This window comes from Puntigrus tetrazona, chromosome 15 (assembly GCF_018831695.1).
Source record: "Puntigrus tetrazona isolate hp1 chromosome 15, ASM1883169v1, whole genome shotgun sequence".
Lineage (NCBI taxonomy): Eukaryota > Metazoa > Chordata > Actinopteri > Cypriniformes > Cyprinidae > Puntigrus > Puntigrus tetrazona.
In genome coordinates, this window is record NC_056713.1 from 4,165,370 (window position 1) to 4,188,413 (window position 23,044).

At 38.8% G+C, this 23,044-nt stretch overlaps 1 protein-coding gene across 4 annotated transcripts; it reads right to left on the minus strand.

The window, feature by feature from the left end:
- Nucleotides 1–1,139: 1,139 nt before the first annotated feature.
- rinl (Ras and Rab interactor-like) lies at nucleotides 1,140–22,475 on the minus strand. 4 transcript variants are annotated; one of them, XM_043258818.1, is made up of 12 exons: nucleotides 22,031–22,474; nucleotides 20,557–20,691; nucleotides 20,291–20,435; nucleotides 16,938–17,043; nucleotides 16,251–16,323; nucleotides 15,487–15,575; nucleotides 15,268–15,386; nucleotides 8,859–9,081; nucleotides 6,317–6,925; nucleotides 3,627–3,944; nucleotides 2,709–2,840; nucleotides 1,140–2,011 (listed from the first exon to the last, which is right to left on the minus strand). In XM_043258818.1, exons 2-12 carry the CDS (start codon nucleotides 20,607–20,609, stop codon nucleotides 1,572–1,574), a joined length of 2,307 nt encoding a protein of 768 aa, XP_043114753.1. In that variant the 5' UTR covers nucleotides 20,610–20,691; nucleotides 22,031–22,474; the 3' UTR covers nucleotides 1,140–1,571. The 4 variants fall into 4 exon arrangements, with proteins under 4 accessions (XP_043114753.1, XP_043114754.1, XP_043114755.1 ...); XM_043258819.1 differs by having other exon boundaries at nucleotides 22,027–22,474; XM_043258820.1 differs by having other exon boundaries at nucleotides 15,286–15,386; nucleotides 22,031–22,472.
- Nucleotides 22,476–23,044: the final 569 nt, after the last annotated feature.

A 23,044-nucleotide genomic window follows, 5' to 3' on the forward strand; every position in this document is an offset into this window, starting at 1 on the left:
ATACGTCACTGTTCACAGCACAAAATCAGCAAAATTGTCGTGAACAAGCTGCTGCAAATGATACATGCATTTTGGGTCTGTGACTGAAGAGAAGTGTGAAAGTGTGTGTGAGACAGAAAGGAAAAATCCAGGCAGGTTGTTAATGATCCATCCGCTGGTTTAATGTAGAGAATAATTGGTTTGAAAGTGTTGGGGTGCATTTTGCCACTGGCACTTCTCTATTTATCTCCATTAACTGCAACTTCGTTATAGCTCACACTCCTTACAAAGCTGTCAATCAAAGCATCACAAATTCAAAATGTGTGTATTTGAAAGCCAGCTCCTCTTTGTTGCTGTCTTTAGTCTTTAAATAGAGCAGGCTTTAACCATCTGTATATTCAGCAGCACACAAGAGAAGGTCATATATCTCATTTATGCCCTGTGCTGGATGCGTTATTTCACTGCATCTGCACATAATCCATTGCTTAAGTGAAAAATGCGTAATTGTTTATTTCTAAATGATGACTTGAAGTGTTTTGGATGCTGGTGTGGCTGAAAAACAGCCTTAATAGGCTGCATAGTATGTCAGTTTAGACCGAGTTCAAGATATCTGAATACAAAATGGGGCTTGTGATCTTGTTTCTCTCGGTTTTTGTCAGCTGTTTATAAGAATTATTCTATATAAACAAGCATTTTTAAGAATGTTTTTTTATAATGTGCACCTTTTACAATATACTGTCAAGTGATGAAGAAAGAATGCTTCTGTATGTTTAAAAAATATAATGTGAATTACAGAGACTCCTGTTTTTGCACTTTCAAATGTAATTGTATTATACATTTATGATGATCTTAAGGGTGAACTACCCACATACTGCCGTCAGAAAAAAATACACATTTTAAAATAATAAATAAAAAATAGGTATCTTTTGCAACATTAGAACACATGATGAGAACTCAAAATTTTTCTTGGGGAAAAAATATAGAAAACCATGTACAATACTTCCCCCTAGTGGTCAAAACATAATTATACTGGAGCACAAGAAGAGGAAATTACTTCATTCAAACCAGTTCAAGACAGTTTGCCACAGAACAGAGAATTTTCATTAGTGCAAAAAAACAATAAAACAATAAACAATTAAAATAATCTCCCAACATGGTCATTCAAGTGAAAGTTAATTTATTAAATAAAAAGCAATATACTGTATATAGAAAATGAGTTGTTTGATAAGAGCACGAGTAAATCATGGTGAAAAATTTAACATTATTAAAAACTACTTACAGCAGATTGTTAAAGTTAGGGTATTGTGGAGGTTTGCCACGATTAGTTTTCTTAACTCATTTTATTGTCTAACATAACAGGAAAATCAGGGCTACACTTGCGAGTACACTTTAGACATTTTTGAGAGTCAATGATGATCCAACACAGCCTGGTTACAAACTTTTCCCAAAATATCTTCCTTTGTGTTTGGCAGAACAAAGAAATTCATGCAGGTTTGGAACTACTCAAGAGCAGGTAAATGATGACATAATTTACATTTTTGGGCAAACTATTCCTTTTAAGTTCAAAGTTAATCATTTCCTCATTTGTTATTTTAGTTGTCTTTTTTCCAGCTTACTCCATCACCTCCAATTTTATCTCCTGTTTTAGAACTGGTGAGGTGCAATGTCTCTGGTGCCTGTATTTGTTTTTCCTCCTCTTCTTCCTTTACCGCCTCTAACTCTTCCTCCAAACCTTGGAGAGTTTCTTGAACGTCAGAGGCTGGCATGGCGTCAGTCAGATCGCTGAACTCTGTGCTCGCATTCAAAGAGCTCCGTTCGTCTGATGTTTTACGGCTTCCATCTGCAAGACCATGTCTCCGTATGGTCCTTCGATTTCTGCTGCGGCGTGATTGGTTGCAGTGCAGTGTGCGTCTGCGGTGCCATTGGCTGAGAGATCTGTGTGCTTCTGCGCTAAGTTGCCGCTTCGCTAGACGAGGCCGGAAGCTGCTAATATAAAAAAGGGCAGCGTACAGAGATGTAAGGTAGTACCCACCTGAGAGAAAGACCAAAAGACATTGTTCACATTACACATGCTTGTATGAGAATATATATAACTACCAAAAGCATTAGTTCACCCAAAAATGAAAAATCTGTCATCATTTACTCACCCTTAAGAAATTCCAAGCCTGTATGAATTTGTTTGTTCAGCCAAACACAACAGTTTGTAACCGGCTGTTTTGGGTCACCATTGACTTTCATAGTATTTTTTTCCTGCTATGGACGTCAATAGTGACCCAAAACAGCCAGGTTACAAACTTTCTTCAAAACATTCCTTTGTGCTCAGCAGAACAAAGCAACTACTCGAAGGTGATAAAATAATGTCAGCATTTTCATCTTTGGGTGAACTACTCCTTGAACTGCACCCTTCGGGGGCAAAATTCTGTTGACGTTACTAGATTTAATATTCTAATGCACCAAAAAACAAAAGATTTAATGTTTTCCAAATTCTTTAAGCATTTAAGTCTCATAATTTCTTAAAGTTGAATTCAGTTTTACACAATAAAATGTAGTGTTATCTGAATGATAGATGCTCCGGTACAAACAGAAAATTCTAATTTTAAAACTAAATTTAAAGGGACGTTTATGACACACTTCAGGGTACTTCAAGTATTGTTTAGAAAGCATGACAGTATCACTGCATATAAACTAGTACTGCAAACACTTGTTTATGGGTTTGAATGTGTCCCTACCCTCTCCTTGTAGTTGCAGGGGGTCTAGCAGCTCCATCATGTAGTCAGTGTCAACCTGAAGTGTAGCTACATCGCTACGCAGCAACACCCATGTCAGGCATGGCAGGAAGTCATCTGCCCCGAAGATCGTACCTAACACGAAACATAAATTTACACCATAATGGCTATTGGACATAATCAGATAATAAGTGCTTTAAAATGTCTTTACAGGTATGTTTGGAATTGTTGGAATCTCTGCTTTTACAGTGTTGGCCAAAAGTATTAGAGCATAAGTATTTTCACCTGCTAAACTGGTTTTAAGTTAGTTGAGTTACTTTTGCTTTAGTTAGTCAATAGAAAACAGCCAGTGCTCCACACATCTACATCTAACCTCCGCAAGTGGCAACGACTGCAAGATGCTTCAAGAAACCTACCTGCAAGGCTACAGCGCCAAGGGCAAAAGCTGCTTTAAACTCAAAGGATGTTCATACCTAACATGATTTAATTTAGGTAATAGAAGTTAATTGATAAAGAAAATCAATTTTTGAAAACATCCTCATTTAACAGCATTTTTGCATAAACGTGTAAAATGCCTTGAAGCATCTTGCCACAGATGTTGAGATGTTGCCACAGTTCTTCTGGATTTAGTCTGTTTCAGGATATTTTGTTTCTTCATGTCATTTCAGACAGACTGAATAATGATTAGATCAGATCTCTGTCCTACTGACACAGTACAGCAAAATATAGAAATAACTGACATTAAAACTATTTTTTAAGTGGTGAAAATACTAGTTTTGTAAAAAAGTATGGCAAACTGGGAGTATATAAACAGAGAAAATAAAAGGTCAACGTTCAAAGAAAATGGAATGTGGAATTTCTCACAGGCTGACATCAACAAAGAGAATCTGCATTATGTCTCTACAATACTACTTCACTCACCGGGCTTGGCATTAGCATTCATACTATGGTAAATATTCTTGCAGACTTTGAGCAGTGTGTCAACTTTTTTACTGGGCGAATAGGCCTCATGGATTGTGGTCCAGCGTTGCTGGATCTTCTCCATCATGCTGGAATCAGGTACCCCGGCCCCTGATGCACCCTCCAGTTCCTCCAGGCTACGGTTCTCCAGGGTGCTCTTGTTGTCCTCTAAACGCTGCAGAGTGCCATCATCCCTGCGCGCTGTCTTTAGACATACATAAAGGTGAGAGTAAACTGGCTTCAGAGCTACTTTATGCAAGGCAAGCTCCAGCATAGCATCTAAGGGCAGAGAGAAAAACAGATTTGTGAATAAATTAGATTTTATTAGAGGCAAATAATAATTGTTGTTTTGTGCTATAACCTGTGTATCACCATGATCAAACATGCTTTATATTGTTAAACCACCTTTAGTTTGCTCTTTAAAGTCTGTGTAAAGTCAGTTTTGTAAAAACATTATAAATTGCTGAAACTTTATAAATACTGTGAACTACAGGGGTTGGACAATGAAACTGAAACACTGGCCAATTTAGTGTTGGAGGTTTCATGGCTAAATTTGACCAGCCTGGTGGCCAATCTTCCTTGATTGCACATTTCACTAGTAAGAGCAGAGTATGAAGATTTAATTAGCAGAGTAATAGCAATTTTGCTTAAAATATTGTAATGTACACAACATTATAGGTGACTTTTCAGAGTTCAAAAGAGGACAAATTGTTGGTGCACGTCTTGCTGGCACATCTGTGACCCAAACAGCAAGTCTTTGTGATGTATTAAGAGCCACTGTATCCAGTGTAATGTCAGCATACCACCAAGCAGGATGGACCACATCCAACAAGAGTAACCTGTCCAAAAGGGATGTATCCAAAAAACATAATACGACAGCTGCCCAACTCACTGCAGAATTAAATGTGCACCTCAGCTCTCCTGTTCCCACCAAAACCGCCTGTCAAGAGTTCCACAGGGTCAATATACATGGGCGGGCTGCTACAACCAAACCTTTGGTCACTTGTGCCAATGCTAAACGTCAGTTTCAGTGGTGCCAGCAATGAAAATCTTGGACTGTGGACAATGTGAAACATGTTTTGTTCTCTGATGAGTCTACCTTTACGGTCTTTCCCACATCTGGGAGAGTTATGGTGGGGAGAAGCCCCAAAGAAGTGTATCACCCAGACTGTTGCATGCCAGAGTGAAGCATGGGGGTGGATCAGTGATGGTTTGTGCTGCAATATCACAGCATTCCCTAGGCTCAATACTTGTGCTAGATGGGCGTATCACTGCCAAGGACTCCCAAACCATTCTGGAGGACCATGTGCACCCAATGGTTCAAACATTGTATCCTGAATGCGGTGCTGTGTATCAGGATGATAATGCACCAATACACAGACTGGTGACATGGTGGTTTGAGAACATGAAAGTGAACAAAAAACACTTTGGGGTGTTTTAAAGAAGCAAGGAAATATTTTCCTCCACCAGCATCATATAGTAACCTGGCCATTATTCTGCAAGAATTGCTCAAAATCCCTCTGGCCAAAACGAATTGATGCTGTTTTGGCCGCAAAAGGAGGCCCTACACCACACTAATGAATTTTTGTTGTCTAAAACTGGGCATTTCAGTTTCATTATCCAACCCCTGTATTTAATACTTAATAGTGGAGTTATACTATTAAACAGTTTTTCACCATTTTCGTGACCAGGATTTATTCTGCGTGTCTAAATTGGAGCTCTGCAATTCAATGAAGCCACCGAGCACTGCCTTCCCCACAAAACTATAAAAGCTGTGTTGGACTTGAAGCAGCACTGACCGCAGAGCACAGACCGATCGCTGTATGAAATCACAGTGAGGAAAGGTCATTATGCTTGAATCACTCTTGTGGTACTTTGATGTCAAGCATTGATTATTCTGCGCAGTGCTGCTTCAAGTCAAACAAAATAACTAAAGTGCAGAAGCATCAGTGATTCATCCGTTTAATCATGAGTTACTGTCATTACCATTAGATGCTACAGCTTACAGTTTGCTATCTAGCTTTGCCTTCGTCACATTACATGGTTGCTATAATTTACAAAACAACTGAGCTTGGTCTCCTATTAAAATCAAGCTGCTTGAGAAATACAGTTGAGAGGGACGGCAGCTTTGCTGTGAGCGGGCGTGGTTTCAGCGCCATAAGCAGACATGTCCCCAGCGTTTGAGAGCAGAGAGGACTGCTTTTTTTTTTTTTTCAAGATTTGGATACCTATTTACTTTGTGTTTTTAGCATTCAAATTTGGCTGGGTGGTTAATAACACATTTTTTTTCTGTGGTGAGACACACATTTAACATTGACTTTGCACAAACTTTAAGAAAACACTTTCTTCTCAAGAATTGAGCAGTTTTCAGTTTTCACATATAGCTGTTAACTTTACGTATAGGGTAGGATTAAGGATGTAGAATACCCAGTGTAGAATGGATATAAACAGCCAATATGTTATAAATAGGCATGCTAATAAGCATCTAGTAAATAGTGAGAATTGGTCTTAATGACCAGAGAAATCCCATGTTCACTGTGTAGACCCACCTCTTATAATTCAATTGTATTTCAATTGCATTTGTCGATAAAATAATACAGATAAACTGATAACAAACATTTTATTATGTGCCTTTAATCTCCAGGTCATACCTAGCTCAAAATCTGGAGTGTCTCCGACGCTGTCTGTGATGCTTTGGATCTCTGGACAATCAAATAGGGTTTCTCTCAGAGCAGTAAGAGACGAACGCACTTCCTGCAGCATCTCGGTACAGGTAACTCCAGGACTAAGCCCGTTTGAAAGAGTTTGCTCTACAAATCCCCTAACAGCCTCTGCAAAAGCCCCACTCTTTCGCTCCGCCATCTCCTGAACACGTTTACTCAGTCTCCGTTGCGGTGACACAAGTCCACCCAGAGCCTGACCCACAGCAGAGAGGCGGTTCTTCATTTTATCTGCCAGCTGGAAGCGGGATGAAGGTATGGATGGGGAGGGGCTTAAAGCTGGTTCAGATTCCTCCTCTATACTGCTGACTGACAGCGAGTCTAACTCTAAGCCGGGAGGTTGAAGCAGAGAGGAAGGAATTGAAGAGTTCAACCATATTTTGTCTTCTATCCACGACACACGGTGTGGTGACTGAGGGAGAGGGCTTTGAATGGACTCAACACTTGCTCTTTTCAGGGGGTCTTCCTTGCTGGCACTCGCCCTTCGAAGAACAACTCCACTTGGGGTAGCTGGAGAGTCTGGATTCTTCTCAAATGATCCTTTGAGAAGAAACAATGACATTAACCTACATGACACTATTTGAGAGCTGCCTTTTTATCAACTGATCCTGATGTAGTACATAAATATTACATGTTGGATACTTGAAATCAATGTTGTTATTCTTAACTAAAATTACTTAAAATATAAATATTTAATGCAAACTTGATGCGAAACACTGCAGGTCAATGGAGAAAAAAAATCCTAAACTTTTATGTTTTTAAAAAATAATGCAATTAAAATATTATAATGCTGTTAATGCACTGGTCCCACCTTCATATTTACTGATGTAGTACACTTCAGTGTACTAGTGTATGAAAGATGGGTTCAAGTGTACAAGTGGTAACTAAATAAATTTTTTTTAAATAAAGAGATTATGTTAAAAGTGCATTTTAGTTCATATTCATGAAGCCCCAAAATAGCACAATTGAGTACACTTAGTTGATCTTAAGTTTATCTTAAGAAGTAATACATTTTTTTTGTATATTAAGTACAAATTAGTGTGTGAAAATAGAGCACTTTAAATACAATATGGAAGATTACCTTTTTAACATGGGATATTAGAGTTAAAGGGATTTTGTATTTCTTTTTTCCTTCTTTTTTTCACTTAATTAATGAGAAAATACTACCAAAACGCAGGTGCTGCTGAAGATTTTTGGATCAGTGCAGGAGAAAAATTCTTAGAAAACAGGCTTCAAAGATTTACTGTAATTGAAATCTACAGGTGCAAATGGATAAAGTGCTATAAAAAAAAACGCTTTAAAGTGTATTTAGAATTTTTTTCCCACTAGTCTAAAAATACTTAATGAAAAGCCAAAAAGTCAGCAACAGATGCACAAGATTTCCTAGTATGTTGCAGATACAAAGTTAAATAAAATAAAAAATAGAACTGACCAGCTTACTGCAATCTAAAAACACCAAGAAAAAGCATCAGAGATAGTCATTAAAATAAGATAGACGTCAAAATCTATGTTCCAGTTAAAAAAAAACTGTTCCAAAAAAAAATTGTTTGTCACAAATTAGGGAAATCCAGAGAGAATAGTCAGATAAATCCTCACACTGGGTTGTCAAAACACAGAATAAGTGAAGAATCTGCTCCCAAAGCATACCTACTAACTCCAGCCCCTAACACATAACCCTGTTAGAAGAGTCCCGCACAAAGATAGATTTTAAACAAACAGATGTTTTAACAAAGATTATACTTAATACATCTTCTCCTTCTAAAAATGTCTTAACCGATTAAGCCATTGTTGCTGTTATAACATTTAACATAAACTTTTCACTTTAAAGATAACACCTTTTTCCTTTTACACAACATATCCAAACCACAAGTAAATTATGTTATTTTATTTTACTTAGTTATTCACAACTTAAAACTTGTTTAGTTTGGTAGTTAAGACATATGAATGAGTGCACAAATAATCAAATGTTTTTAGAAATCAAATGTTTTTAGGATTTTCACATAACCGTTGCACTAGTGTTATCTATCTGTTGAAACAGAAGTACGATGTCTAACGTTTTACAACATTAAAAAGAAATTCAAAATACTGTGGTTCACGCACCACAATGAAAAGAGGGACGGTTCAAACATAGGTGCAGAACTGCAACATGTCAATATCATGTCAACAAAGGATGTAATAAATAAATAAAACATTTAGGGATGTTTTGGGGACTGTTTTGCAATCTATTGACACATGTCTCAAAGGATAGAAATGGAATAAAATTTGTATAAAATAAGTTGAAGTATTAAATTATCAAAACAATGTAAATAAATGTAAATGTGTTGTGAATAAATTAAAGCTAAACAAAAATATATGAACTAAACAATATCAAAACTAATAAAAATGACTAAGGCAAATTAAAAGATTAGAAAGACTGAAAATAAAACAAAATATGGAAGTAAAAGACAACTGACATATAACAGATAACCACTACCTCTGTCATGGTCAAAGCTGTTAGAGTTGTCATCGGATAGTGTAGATGACCTCTTTTTGAGTCCTCTTCCTGTCCATGCTCTTGTGGTACTCAACCGCTTGTCTCGCCTCAAGTTCATTGGAAGATTAACTGTGCTGGCTGAAGAATGAGTAAGCCAATCATCACCATGTTCTTGAAGGTACAAGGGATTGATGAAGCACATGGCACCACTGGCAGCTGTAACCTACCAACAATCAGAAAACATTTCAAAGTCTTGCCTCTTACTTTACATTATAGTTGCAAAGATTAAAAAGAACAAAATAGATTCCTAATGGATTCATTAGTTGCCTATCTGTCACTACGAGTAATGCTGTGATGGCATAAACTATTGTTTTAACATTGCACTCTAAAGTCCAATAAGTTCAACACATCACTGTAGACCATATCCAAACAAAGTTTTAAGCCTACCAAATGATTTGATGGATTAAAATCTTTTTAATAACTTATTGTCATTAGCTATGTTGTTTCCATCCACCTATTTCTATGCACATTATGGAATTTCACATAAAAACGCTGAATGACAAAACAGCAAGACGGACTTAAAAAAAAAAATTCTTATCCGGTAAGAAAACATGCAAATAAACTTCTTTAACGGGCAAAAATGACATATGACTTTGTGATGAGACAGCGTAACTGGACCAACCAACAGACTGATCTCACTGCACGGCATCCGAAATGCTAAAATGAGCTTAGTGCAAGGTAATCAGCAAATTGTGATTTTGTTCTCTTCAACTCACTGGATAGAAATGGTGCTTTATTCACAAATGTTTTGTTTTACGAGAATACTTTTAATTAAAAAAAAAGAAAATAAAAACATTTATTCAACAATCACAATGACACTATGGGAAATGCCTCCAGCATGACCATACTCTGAATAGTATGTGTAATCAGTCCAAAGGATGGGCAAGACGTCATGGGTGGATGACGTCATTGGCCAGGAAGCATATAAGCACGTGGAGTGCAGCCGGCTTCAGCTTTTTGTCATTCAGAAATGTGCTCTGTGTGTGTACCAGTCTTTTGGTAAGCTGTCTTATTCCCCTCTTTAACTACTTTATGGGAGGGGATACATGCAGTCTGAGTGTTGTCTGCTCGAGAGCAAAGCAAACATAGTCAGCTCTTGAGGGAGCTGATTGCTCACATGCGAACGTCAGTTTCTGCGTATGTTTTTCTCTCACAGGGCTCATTTTGAGGAGAGGGTCTTTACCAGCGTTCCTCATGGTGGATGTGGCATCGGGGGAATCACAGTGGCATTTGGTGGAAGGAATGAGGATGGCGATCTCCTATGCTCTTACTTTCTCCCCGGATCTAGTGATTTTCTGCACAAGCAAGTTGTCATTATGAACAGCATGGGGAGTGGAGCTCGCACTGTCAGCTCTCGAGAGGGTTGATCATGCTGTAAATGCTCCTCCTAAGAGCATGTCCTGCAAGCTCGTGGTTCTCTCCCGCTGCTGTTGAGGCATGGTGGAGATTGAGATTGCGAGGATGGCATTGGATACTGCTGCCGCTATGACACGTTTCTTTCTGAGGGGGAGAGCTTGAGAAAAATTTATTGAATAAGGAACACTGTGGAGGAGAGGGACTGCTGGACCGAGCAGCCCCAACTGTGTTTCAGCTCCTTGATTTTGTCCTGACACTATGGACTATGCACACCGCAGTACACGGTGCCCGTCTCTCCTCAGTGCACTCAGGAGATCAATCTGTCAACCCTGCCAGAGTTTCAGGATGCAGTTGTCTCCAGTGAGCACATCTCTTAGTTTCTTTCAACTGAGAATGCAGTGGAGCTGAGAATCTTGTTGCTGTGAGGGGCCCCCTAGAGCATCTAGACTGATATGTCTTGTGACGGTTTCCCGCTTCAGGGCACCAAGCTAGCAGCTCTAGTGATACCGGAGGTCAGTCTTGAGAGACTGATTCCCTTAGAAGAGCATTTTGCAGCATGGAAACTACTGCCAAATGTGTCTCGTTTGGTCCTGCACACTGTAGAAAGAGGGTACGGACTAGTGAAAACAGCAGGGGAGTAGAGTGCAAACCCAGTGTGCAAACTAGTGCAAACAGTGCAAAGACAAAATCAGTGCAAGGCAAAGACATAATCAGTGCAAGAACACAAAATACAAACAACAATAAATATGAAGTGCACAACAATACATATGATGTGCAAGAATGCTTATGGAACAGGAAGTCCATTCAGGTGTGGTTATTGAGGAGTCTGAAGGCTTGTGGGAAGAAACTGTTCAGCAATCTGGTTGTGAGGGCCCGAATGCTCCGGTACCTCTTTCCAGGTGGCAGGAAGGTGAATAATGTGTGTGAGGGATGTGTGGGGTCCTGTGCTATATTGTGGGCTTTACGGATGCAGTGTGTGGTGTAAATATCCGTGATAGAGGGCAGAGAGATGCCAATGATCTTTTCAGCTGTCCTCACTATTCTTTGGAGGGTCTTGCAATCCGATACGGTGCAATTCCCAAACCAGGCAGTGATGCAGCTGCACAGGAAGCTCTCAATGGTCCCTCTATAGAACATAGTCAGGATGGGTGGAGGGAGATGAGCTCTGCTCAGCCTCCTCAAGAAGTAGAGGCGCTGCTGGGCTATCTTGGTGATGGAGCTGGTGTTGAGTGACCAGGTGAAGTTATCCGCCAGATGAACACCAAGGAATCTGGTGCTCTTGGCGGTGTCCACCTTGGACCCGTCGATGGACAGCGGAGAATGGTCACTCTTTGCTCGCTTGAAGTCAACAATCATCTACTTTGTCTTGTCGACATTCAGATTGTCGACATAGATTGTTGGCTCTACACCAAGTTGTGAGCTGCTGCACCTCATCTCTGTATGCTGACTCGTCGTTCTTGCTGATGAGACCCACCACGGTCGTGTCATCAGTGAACTTGATTATATGATTGGAGCTGTGCATCGCTGCACAGTCGTGAGTCAGCAAAGTGAACAGCAGTGGACTGAGCACACAGCCCTGAGGAGCTCCAGTGTTCAGTGTGGTGGTACTGGAGATGCTGTTCCCGATCTGGACTGACTGAGGTCTGTCAGTTAGAAAGTCCAAGATCCAGTTGCAGAGAGAGGTGTTCAGGCCCAACATGCTTAGCGTCTCTATAAGTTGCTGAGGGATGAACAGTCAATGAACAGCATTCGGACATAGTTTCCCTTTGAGTCCAGATGTGAGAGGGCAAGATGGAGGGTTGTGGTGATAGCATCGTCCGTAGAGCAGTTTGGACGATACGCAAACTGTAATGGGTTAAGTGAAGGTGGTAGCTGTGACTTGATGTGCCTCATGACAAGCCTCTTAAAGCATTTCATCACAATTGGTGTGAGTGCGACGGGACGATAGTCACTGAGGCAAGAAATCACAGACTTCTTAGGCACCAGGACAATTGTTGTTGTTTTGAGGCACGTCGGTATGACAGAGCTGCTCAGAGAGATAATGAAGATATCAGTGAAGACATCAGCCAGCTGCTCTGCACACTCCTTTAGTACTCTGCCTGGAACGTTGTCCGGTCCAGCAGACTTCCGTGGGTTAACTCTATAAAGTGTCTTCCTCACGTCAGCTGTGGTGAAGCAGAGTACTGGGTCGTTGGTATGAGGTGTGGACATCCTCACCGTTGTTTTATTCTGTGCCTCAAAATGTGCATCACAGACAGGTGAAGTTGTCTTGTAGTTGGTGACCGTTTGAATGCCCTGCCATATGCGCCGTGAGTCACTGCTTTTTTGGAAGTGGCCGTGGATTCTTTTAGCATAAGCACGCTTTGCTTCTCTGATAGCTCAGGACAGTTTGGCCCTCGCTGTTTTTAGTGTGCCCGGTCCTTTGCTCTGAAGGCAAAGTCTCACTCCTTCAGGACAGCACGCACGTTAACGTTCAACCACGGTTTCTGGTTAGAACATGTGGTGATGGTCTTGGAGACAGTCACATCATCAATGCACTTCTCGATGTAGCCAGTCACTGATGATGTGTACTCCTCCAAGTCAATGGAATCGCCGTTGGTTGCAGCCTCCCTAAATATTTCCCAGTCAGTACACTCAAAACAGTCTTGAAGAGCAGAGATGGATCCTGCTGGCCAGGTTTTAATCTGTTTCAGAACCGGTTTAGAGCATCTGATGAGTGGTCTGTATGCTGGAATCAACATAACAGAGATGTGGTCTGAGTAGCCGAGGTGGGGGCAGGGTTCCGCACGATATGCGCCTGGAATGTTTGTGTAAACAAGATCCAGCATGTTCGCTCCTCTCGTAGCAAAGTCCACATGCTGATAGAATTTAGGGAGCACTGTTTTGAGATTTGCGTGATTGAAATCTCCGGCGATGATAAACAGTCCATCGCTAATAGCTTTGTACAGCTCGCTCAGAGCCTCCATAGCATTAGCGCTGGGTGGAATGTAAACTCCGATGGTGTAGACGGTAGTGAATTCCCGGGGTAGATAAAAGGGTCTGCATTTGACAATATTAAACTCCACTTGTGATGAGCAATAGTTAGATATAAGCACAAAGTCCTTACACCATTCCGTGTTGATATAAACACACACGCCACCACCTCGAGTCTTACCGCACAGTGCAACATTTCTGTCAGCACGAAATGCGGTTAGCCCGGTTAGCTGAATGGCGGTGTCCGGAATTCTGTTGCTGAGCCACGTTTCCGTAAAAGAATGCTGAAGCATACAAAATTTTGTCTCGAACAAACAAAAAACGAAGTGTGCGGATGCTCCTCTACGACTCCAGGGCATCCGCATAGTCAAGCACATTGACAAATGGCTGACAACACATTTGTGGTCTCTTACATAAACCATCAAGTAGGTCTGAGTTCATGCCCCTTGTACACCAGATCCTTGTTTGGGCCCGGGACAGACTCCTCACACTGAGAGCTGTCTATATTCCCAGACATTTAAATGTGGAAGCAGACATCCTGTTGAGGCAGGGGCCTAGGCCCAGGAAATGGATGCTCCACCCTGAGGATGGATCAGATCTGGAGAGTGTTTTATCAGCCAGAGGTGGACCTCTTTCAAGTCAAGAGAACGTGCAATTTCCCCTCTGGTTCTCTCTAGTTCATCTAGTTCCACTGGGGCTCTCCATGGGAAGACAGGAAGGACCTCCTCTCAGAGGCAGGAGTTGTGGAAACTGTGGATATGGCCCCTGAGCTGGCATAACTCATAGCTCCTGGTCTCTCAGCTGAGGTTGTTGAGACCATCCTCCAATTCAGAACTCTATTTACAAGGAAACGGTATGACCTGGAAAGTGGAAACTTTTCACTTCATTGTGTAGAGACTGCCAGCTTGACCCAGTTTGGTACAGTGCCACAGTTCCTGCAGGCTAAGTTCTCTACAGGGGTCACTCACTCAACCCTAAAGGTTTACATGGCAGTGATCTTGGCCTTACCATACCTCTCTTGGTGGAAATACAGTTGGTAGAGACCCCCTGGTGACATGTTTCCTTTGCGGTGTGCTGAGGTTGAGGCCTCCAGTACAATCCCAGGTTCCAACATGGGATCTGGCTGTGGTGTTAGAGGCCCTCTCTGGGCCACCATTTGAGCCCATAGAGCATATCTCTGATTGTCTGCTGACGATAAAGACACTGTTGCTTGTACTGTGTTCTCTGAGGAGAGTAGGTGACCTTCAAGCCCTCTCAGTGGCCCCTTCGTTCTCGGAGTTAGCGCCTGGTATTGGCCAAGAGGTTCCGGTGCCCATGAGTGGGTTAGAGTCCTAAGGTCCCTACGGTTACGTCACAGCTGGTCTCAATTTCCCTCCCTTTCGGGAGCTGGCCAGCAGAAGCTTAACTGTATATGTCCATGGACTGCCATGTGAAGAAAGAGTGAGCAACTGCTTGTCTGCTTCGGAATCCCTAAGAAGGGGTCAGAGCAAACTCAACATGAGGTGTGGCGGCTTCCAAGGCCCTATTATCTGGGTTCTTGTTGGCCGAGGTCTGTAATGCTGCGGTATGGTCTACACATGTAACCATGGTTCCTCAAAGGGACGAGACACTGCTTCTTGTAACCACACTTCCGGCATCCCTGCCAGCGCTCTCTTCAAGACAGAAGCTGAAGCCAGCTGCACTCCACGTGTTTATGCTTCCTGGCCAATTTCCACCCATGAAATCTGTCACATTCTATTCATAGCATGATCACGCTGGAGGCATTTCCCATAGTGTCACAGACATGGCGTCTTGTTCCTTTAAGGAACTATGGTTACATGTGTAACCTGGAGATGTTTGGCTAAGAACATGGCCAAGAACCAGTAGTTTGCTTTATGTCATACCTGAATTAAAAATTCTGAAATTAGAATTACTAAGCACAATAAGTTCTGAATGATGCGATTACATATACCACTTATTTAACACCAAACATATATTATAAAACTAAAATCATCAGAGATATAAAGTAAAGGTCACTGACCCAGAGGGTCTGTATCACCTGTATAGTGCACATGACTGTTTCTGATGTTTCTGCTACGTCTTGTGCTTCTGAAGTAATACTGCTAATCAGCGGATCTGCAAGGGGGCAGAGCCAGGTCTCTAAAGGTAAAACAAATTACTGGAATTCAGAGTCTGTTTTGCATAACAGCAGAATTACAGTGTAGTAAAGAGAATTGTAAATGACAGGGCAAGTACTAACTTGGACCAAGCAGAGGAACAAGATGATCTGGTAGACTTTTAAGGGTGTAAACCCATGAGGGAACCAATAAACAGACAGGCAAAACATCCCTGAGAGAAAATTAAGTGAAGAAAATATTAGAAACAAATACAATATATATATATATATATATATATATATATATATATATATATATATATATATATATATATATATATATATATATATATATATATATATATGTGATCTAGAATTATTTATATCTTAAGTTTAACCATTTTTAATAACGCAAAAACATCAATATTATTTAACACCACTGATTCTATATAATACAACATTATACCAACAAACAAAGTTTCAATCAGGTTTAATAAGGTTCAAATATCAATTTAATGTAACAATTATAGGCTGCCCCTTAAAGGTTTCATCTTTCACTATGTTGCAATTTTACTGCAATGGATGCAAACAGATTACTGATTATTTGAGACTGTTTGTCCGACATGGTAACCAGAAATGTCTAAAATTACTGGTTTTATTCAAGACAGAAATACTATTACTAACATCACTTAACCAACCTATATACATAAATGTATACCAAACAAAAACACATTTTAATGGGTGGAATCACAGGTTAGCAGTATTTTTAACAGTGCATAGAAGATTTATTATAACTTACTATCCAGCACAGGGGGGCACAGAGTTTCCTGTGGTAACATCCTGTTACTAAGTAAAACAGACGTATTTCCTTATCAATAGCCGCTAGATAAAAAATAACTCATCCCCACCTGCTCACTGTGTAGAAGTGCAGCAGTTGAAAGAGATCAGGGAAAGCCAGGTGTGATGCCGTTAAGCGAAGAGCTATAAAAGAAAAACAAAAAGATAAGAGACTAACTCAGACTATAGCATTGTGAGTGAGAGCGAGAAACTGGACAGACTAGTCATGAACTGAAGTACACAAATGTAATGAGGAAATAGGAAGACTGTAGGGTTCAGGATGTGAATTTTATCAGCATGCACAAATAGAGAACAAACTACTGTGCAGACGAGTTTAATGAACTTTGCACAAACTTCTCATGCACATTGCTCAAACTATTCCCATACTGTACTTCCCATATCAGTTTGTAAGAGGAAATATAAAACAAACTTGCTTGCTATGCCTATGCTCATTCATTTCCTTCCAAAAATTATCTGAGGTTATTCTTTCATACACCATGAAACATGTCTCATAAAAATCTAAATAAACTTAAAAAAGGACAAAACACACAAACATAAAACAACAGGAAGTGGACAGTAATAGTATGCAGCTATAAAATGTAGACAGCATAGCTCTGATAATTAGATTTTTTGGAGTTGATTAAGTCATGAGAACATGTTGATCATGATAAATGCTTGAGTTCATGTTAAATTTTGACTTCTTATTGCAAACCTGGGTATAGCATATGTAAGCAGCAATCAAAGAGGCCTTTTGATACCTGCTCCAGTGGTTAAGATAGGGAATTCTTTGACCGGCTCCCCTCTGTCACCCACAGACACACACAGAAGCTGGTCTTGAGATGATTCTTGGACCACCAGGAAACTCTGAATAAAGAAACAGTTATTTAAGAGTTATTTTACTGTAATGCAAAGAACACTAAGGATCAAAATATCATGGAGAATATTGTGTTATTGTAATTATTAGATGAGAAATCATTTGACACAAACACTACAATACAATACAAAACAATACAACAACTGCTGAATTCAAGGAAATGCTTTGTGGGTATGCACTCTTACAAAAGGAAGTCAGTGTACACAAAAGTTAGGTGCCAAAAAAAAATCTAAATATAGATCACAGTGAAAACTACTTTAATTTTAGGAATTTATTTAGTTTATTCAAACCTATCTTGGATTTGTTTCTAACTGATGCACTGCAGCTACCTTTCATTTAAATTCAAAATATAAAAATCACTTTGCTTCAGGATTTTGCTCCTTTACAATGAACACAAAGGAAGTGAAATGAAACCTCTGATAATTGACACCACGCACAATACAGAGTGTAAATATGAAAGCATATTTCATGGTTTTGAAATGTGAAGGGAAGCACTAGATTAGCACTATTTTTAAAGACAGAAATGAGCATTATAAAAAAGCAAAAAGCTATCATCCTTTATCTAACTTTACTTTTGCAAATATATACAACATAACCATAATAGTTTTTTATTCTGTAGAAAACATTAGAGAAGAACTTCAGTAAACGGCGCTAGTTATCAACCACTAAGGAAAATTTCAACTAAAAATTATTTGCTAAAAATTTACACAGGTCAATGACGACTTTCGTTCTATATCAAAAAAGATTTGGAGAAATTCAGCATTACATAATTTGTTCAACAGCTGATCCTACGCAGTGAATAAGTGTTGTCAGAACGAGTATTCATATCATAATAATCCAAGTACTTGACACGCCTCCAGTCCATCAGACGTTGTTATGACATGAAAAGCTGCGTATTTTGATTAAAAAATCCATCAAGATATTTTAACTTCACTAAACTTTGATTTCTACATTGAAAAAGTAATCTAGAGAGCAAAGGGGCAAAGATCAAGCTCTGTTTACAGATTTAACATTAAAATACATGATTGGTTTCTCATGATATGCAGCTTTTTACTTCACAACATGATAACTCTTTAACCTTAACATTTTTGATGGCCTGAGGGTTAGTAAATATTTCTACTACATAAAATTTTTATTTCAGCCTGGTAAACAATTCCTTTAGTAATTTCAGTAACATTTTAAACATACATAATATATTAATTTACATTTAAGCTAAACCAAGTAACTTCCCACTAATGCTAAAAAAATATGATAATAAAATTGCATGTGTCTTCCGAAAGAACATGGCTTGGCATGGAAGAACATATACAAATACAGAGCCTTTTATATGCTAAAATAATCTATTTTCATTGATGTAATGTGCAACAGTTCCAATTCATTAGATGCTATAAGCAGTTAACTAGAAGAAAGTGCAGTAAATGGTAAAACCAGCGTGTTTATGAAAACAATAATAGATTAAAACAACACAATAAGAAATACTAGTTTGTAATATTATATGCAACATAAGGGTTTCTTTTTTTAAAGAAAGCTAAAAAAACTGAAAGCCTCCACATTAAAAGGTACAAATGGTTCCAATATGCTAGACAATGGACACTGATAAGCAAAAGCATAAATAACAAAATAAAGGAAAAGACGAACATCTAAAAAACATGACACCTAAGCAGGTAAGTGTCATTTTTAGTTGAATGTAACAAACTTTCAGCTTTCAAACCACTCTACAGTGTTATTTCCTGTGTACGCCGGATACTACACGCAGAGGCGAATTACATACAGCGTATTTAGAAAGTATTTCCCTTTTCACTTTTTGAAATTTTATGTTGCAGCCTGATACAAACCAGCCTGTTTACAAACTGTTTTTAATTAATCTACACTCCTTACCTCATAATGACAAGGTGAAAATATAAATTTAGACATTTAAAAAATTACTAAAAATAAAAACCTAAAATATCACAATTTCATAAGTATTTAGACCCTTGATTCAGTACTTGGTTGAAGCACCTTCGGCACAAATTACAGCCTTGAGGATTTAGTCAGCTTGCACACCTGGATTGGGGGATTTGTTTTTGCAATTTTTTCCTTTGTAAATCTTCTCAAGCTTGTGTGGGTTGGATAGGGACCATTGGTGGACAGTCATTTTCAGGTTTCTGCAGAGATAGGGTTCAAGACAGAGATGTGGCTGGGTCACTGTAGGACATTCAGAGAGTTGTCACTAAGCCAGTCCTGTTTGGCCTTGGCTGTGCGTTTGGGGTCATTGTCATGTTGAAAGGTGAACCTCTGGCCCAGGTCCTTTGCACTGTGGAATTCATTAAGGATATCTCCATGCTTTGCTCTAGTCTGAGGCTCCTTTAGGTGCCGAGTCTGGGCAGACTGGCAATACAATACAATCCTGTAGGTGTGTACCCTTCCAAATAAAATCAATTTATTTCACCACAGATGGACTGGTGTAGAAACATCTCAGCAATGATCAAGAGAAATGGGAGGCTGAGCTAAATTTTAAGTGTTGTTACACTGAATTCATATGCAAATCTTTCCCTTTTAATAAATTTACAGGCATTTCTGAAATCTTTCATTTTTCACTTTGTCATATGAGGTATTTTAATGAGAATTTAAAAAAAACCCGTAGTATAAGGCTGCAACATAACAAAACTTAAAAAAGGTCTGACACTGTATGTGTCCAATTTCTCTTAAAGTTCATACCAACCGCCTATAACATTATTACAGGTTTATCAAGGCTTTAGCTTTATAAAAAATAGCTTTAAAATTAAAAAAAATAATAATTAGGTTACAACACAGGTATAAACAGAAAATTATGACACAAACTAGTCCTTAATAGTGTACTAAAACTATGCTTCCACTTTGCACGTAGACAAAGAAATGGCATATATTAAACGGCGAAACACCAATGTGGACAGTGACTTCCCACAATATAGTTTTACAAAACAGTAAAACTTTTAATGTAATACTTCTTAAAAGTCCTTTTTTTGTATTCACAGTAGGCATTGGCTATGCAATACAACTACCAATTTGTCTATACCCCAGCCTATAAGACGATATAAGATTTGATGGAATCTGAAAATAAAATGAAATTATTGAACTATTAGTTATATTTCAAGTAGTATTTAACTAGAACTACTTTTTTATTACTAATAACTTCAGGGTTTACGGGAATACTTCTCAAACAGTTAAACAGTCAAACAGACTTAATTAGTAAGCACTGATAAAAAGGATGGCACCTACCCCAGCAGGTCTGCCCCACAGAGCAGCGTGCGCTCCATGACTGTCCCAGGGGCTTTTGGGAGCCCACGCATCCTGACACAACTGCAAGCCTTTCAGCAGACTCAGGAGTTTTGTCTGATCTTTGAAGACCCCATTGTGTACCGTGCTAGCAGCATTTTTTATATTTATGAAAAAGTGTTACCGAAGTGTCATGTTATCGAAGAAAATGCTCATGGAATAAAATGGTAATTACATTTACTGAAGATTATATCCTTGTTCTTTCTCACCTGTTCTCACTGGTCGGTTGTGGTTGTTCATCTTTTGATTCTTTCATCATCATTGGTCCAACAGAACAGAGATGGACATGTTCAGGAAATCTGTTTTGTTCTAAGCTCCCCCATTATAGCTATGTTGCGATAACCCTGTTAAAATTAAAGAAGCAAAGGAAATGAAGAAATATGGTTTCTCTCCAACTCCACATTCTTTCATTTTTTCCTTCCATGCCACTCTTTCTTTGTCATTGTTCTTTATTTAAACAGTAAATGCGTTTTATCCACAGCAAAACCTAAAGTCAGTTTTTTTTAATATGTGAGATGAGTTTCATTTGTGGTGAGCAGTTTTAAACGCAGATGGAAAGTTCTATGAAAAAACAAACAAACAAATCCTTTCCAACTTGTTTCCTTTGCAACATTTATCACTTTAGAATAATACTACAATGGATGGATCACGTGCGAATGGTTAAATTAGCATGCAGCATGAATTCAAGCTAATATCGAGGCGTGAAAACCAGAAAGACATAAGTGACATTTCACCAACTTTACAGGAGGGCCAAAACAAAAATTCACCATACTTTGATATAATTTTTGCACTTATTTTAATTGTTTATAACAAGCATTTGGTGACTCATGGCTGACTGTATACTTTGCCAGTAGGAAAAGCTCATCAAGAGCTTTAATTTAATATAGATATCGTTATTTTACCAAAAAAGTCACTTACTCCCTGGTGGTTCTCACCCTTCAACAGTACTGAATTCTTTCAGAATTTTAATTCCTGATGGTATTTAAATAGCAAGATCTCCACCTTAAAAATGAGAAATGCTAAATTAATTTTCGGAATTACGACATTTATTACATTAATGTCAAAGCACATATTTTAAGATATGTCAGAGCAAGATATTTTCAGTCGAAAAAATTCAAACATGCATTTTAGTCTAAGCCTTTTCTGTGAATCCATCTGAAAGGCAATACAAATACGCATAAATCTAATTTCAACATAGCCACAATTATGTCAATCATGATACAGTAAGTATGAATTTAAATGTTTTCTGGAACAAAACATCAAATGAACATGTTACACATCATGATTAATTTTCTTTTCTCACGGGTAGGCCTTTATCTATTAGCTTTAGTCCATCTCTGGTCTCTGTAATGTATTATCTTATTTTCCCATCACCTTGAACTGTAAGTTCAATTGCCCGTTTGAGAGAGCCCATCTTATACTTGATGTTTAATAGTTTTTTTTTTTTTTTTTTGGAATATTTTACTCACGGCTGTGTTTAAATTTATTTTAATTAAGTTATGTATTTGACCTCTAACAGTTCAGACATTTCTGTAGAAAATAGAAGAAGGTTTAGACACGATTCTTTGATAGGATATGACTACATACATTTTGCTTTTTGTTTACTTTCTTTTACATCTACAGCCCTCTTTGGCCCACGCATCAAGAACAAGCTGAGAAACGTGTTTAAAGTAACTCACTTACAAGTCAGATAGGAATTCACATGTGGTTTCTTCAAAATGTCCTCCTACTTGAAGACACAACATCTCTGAAAGCTGCCCCAAACACCTCCTCACGCTGCAGGTTCACGTCGTGGGGGGGCAATTGGCTCTCCTCATTACTGAAACTATCCTGTACTTCGTCACGTCGCCGACAGTGAGATTCGCTTTTGATCCCGTGATTTATGAAACGTTCAAGGCATCAATTCCAGTCACACTAAACTTCAGGTTGCGCTTAAGAATGACAGTACTCCAGTCCTGATGATGATTTTTGTGCTTCTCACACCAAGCTCCACCCATATTCAAGGTTGTGGTAAACTTCAGTGAAAACTTGACACGGCGACAGAAGTAGAATGTTGCGTACAGCAAAAATATTATAGCTAAACGAGTTACTTTCATACGTAACAGTGTCACGCAGCTCAGTTCATATCGGTCCCATTTTAGTCAAACAAGCGGTTACAAAATGACCCCCCTTTTCTATTTACGAGAACACAAGTTCTGCTAATAATAAGCGCAAGGGAAGACAGTTACCCGCTGTTCCTCATCGAATTTCCTCTTACAATAAAATTCATTCTGACTCTAATTGCGGTCAAACCATAGGCATCTCCAAACGTTTAAAGGTTTTAATATTTGAGAACTGTAACATTTAAATGCCATGTTTAATCTGGTACCAGCGTTTATTTAACCTGAGGTAGTTTCATCGCACGTTAGCAAGACATTTTAGTGTGAAAGGCTAATAAGAAAGCGTTACCAAAACATAAATCAATACAAATGAATATAAAACTATACAAAAATATGAAGGACACTTTATATAATTTATATAAAGTCATATTTATGATAGAACCTGACAGGTTATCAGTCGGCCTGTTTTATACAGTCATATTTAAAGCCACTAAGGGAGCAGTTGTTTTATGTCAAAGCTGTTGTTTACTACAGATGTAACTAGTTTTAAACTATTTTAATGCCCTTTTTTAAATCACACCACATGCATACACATTAC

What these genes read in the sequence shown, in the direction of transcription:
- rinl (XM_043258818.1), bottom strand. Translation starts at nt 20,609, where the DNA reads ATGATGATGAAAGAATCAAAAGATGAACAACCACAACCGACCAGTGAG. An exon ending in TGTTCCTCTGCTTGGTCCAA is followed by an intron (nt 15,387 to 15,486) that starts GTTAGTACTTGC and finishes TTTTACCTTTAG; the next exon opens with AGACCTGGCTCTGCCCCCTT. An exon ending in GAATGCTAATGCCAAGCCCG is followed by an intron (nt 2,841 to 3,626) that starts GTGAGTGAAGTA and finishes GTTTCGTGTTAG; the next exon opens with GTACGATCTTCGGGGCAGAT.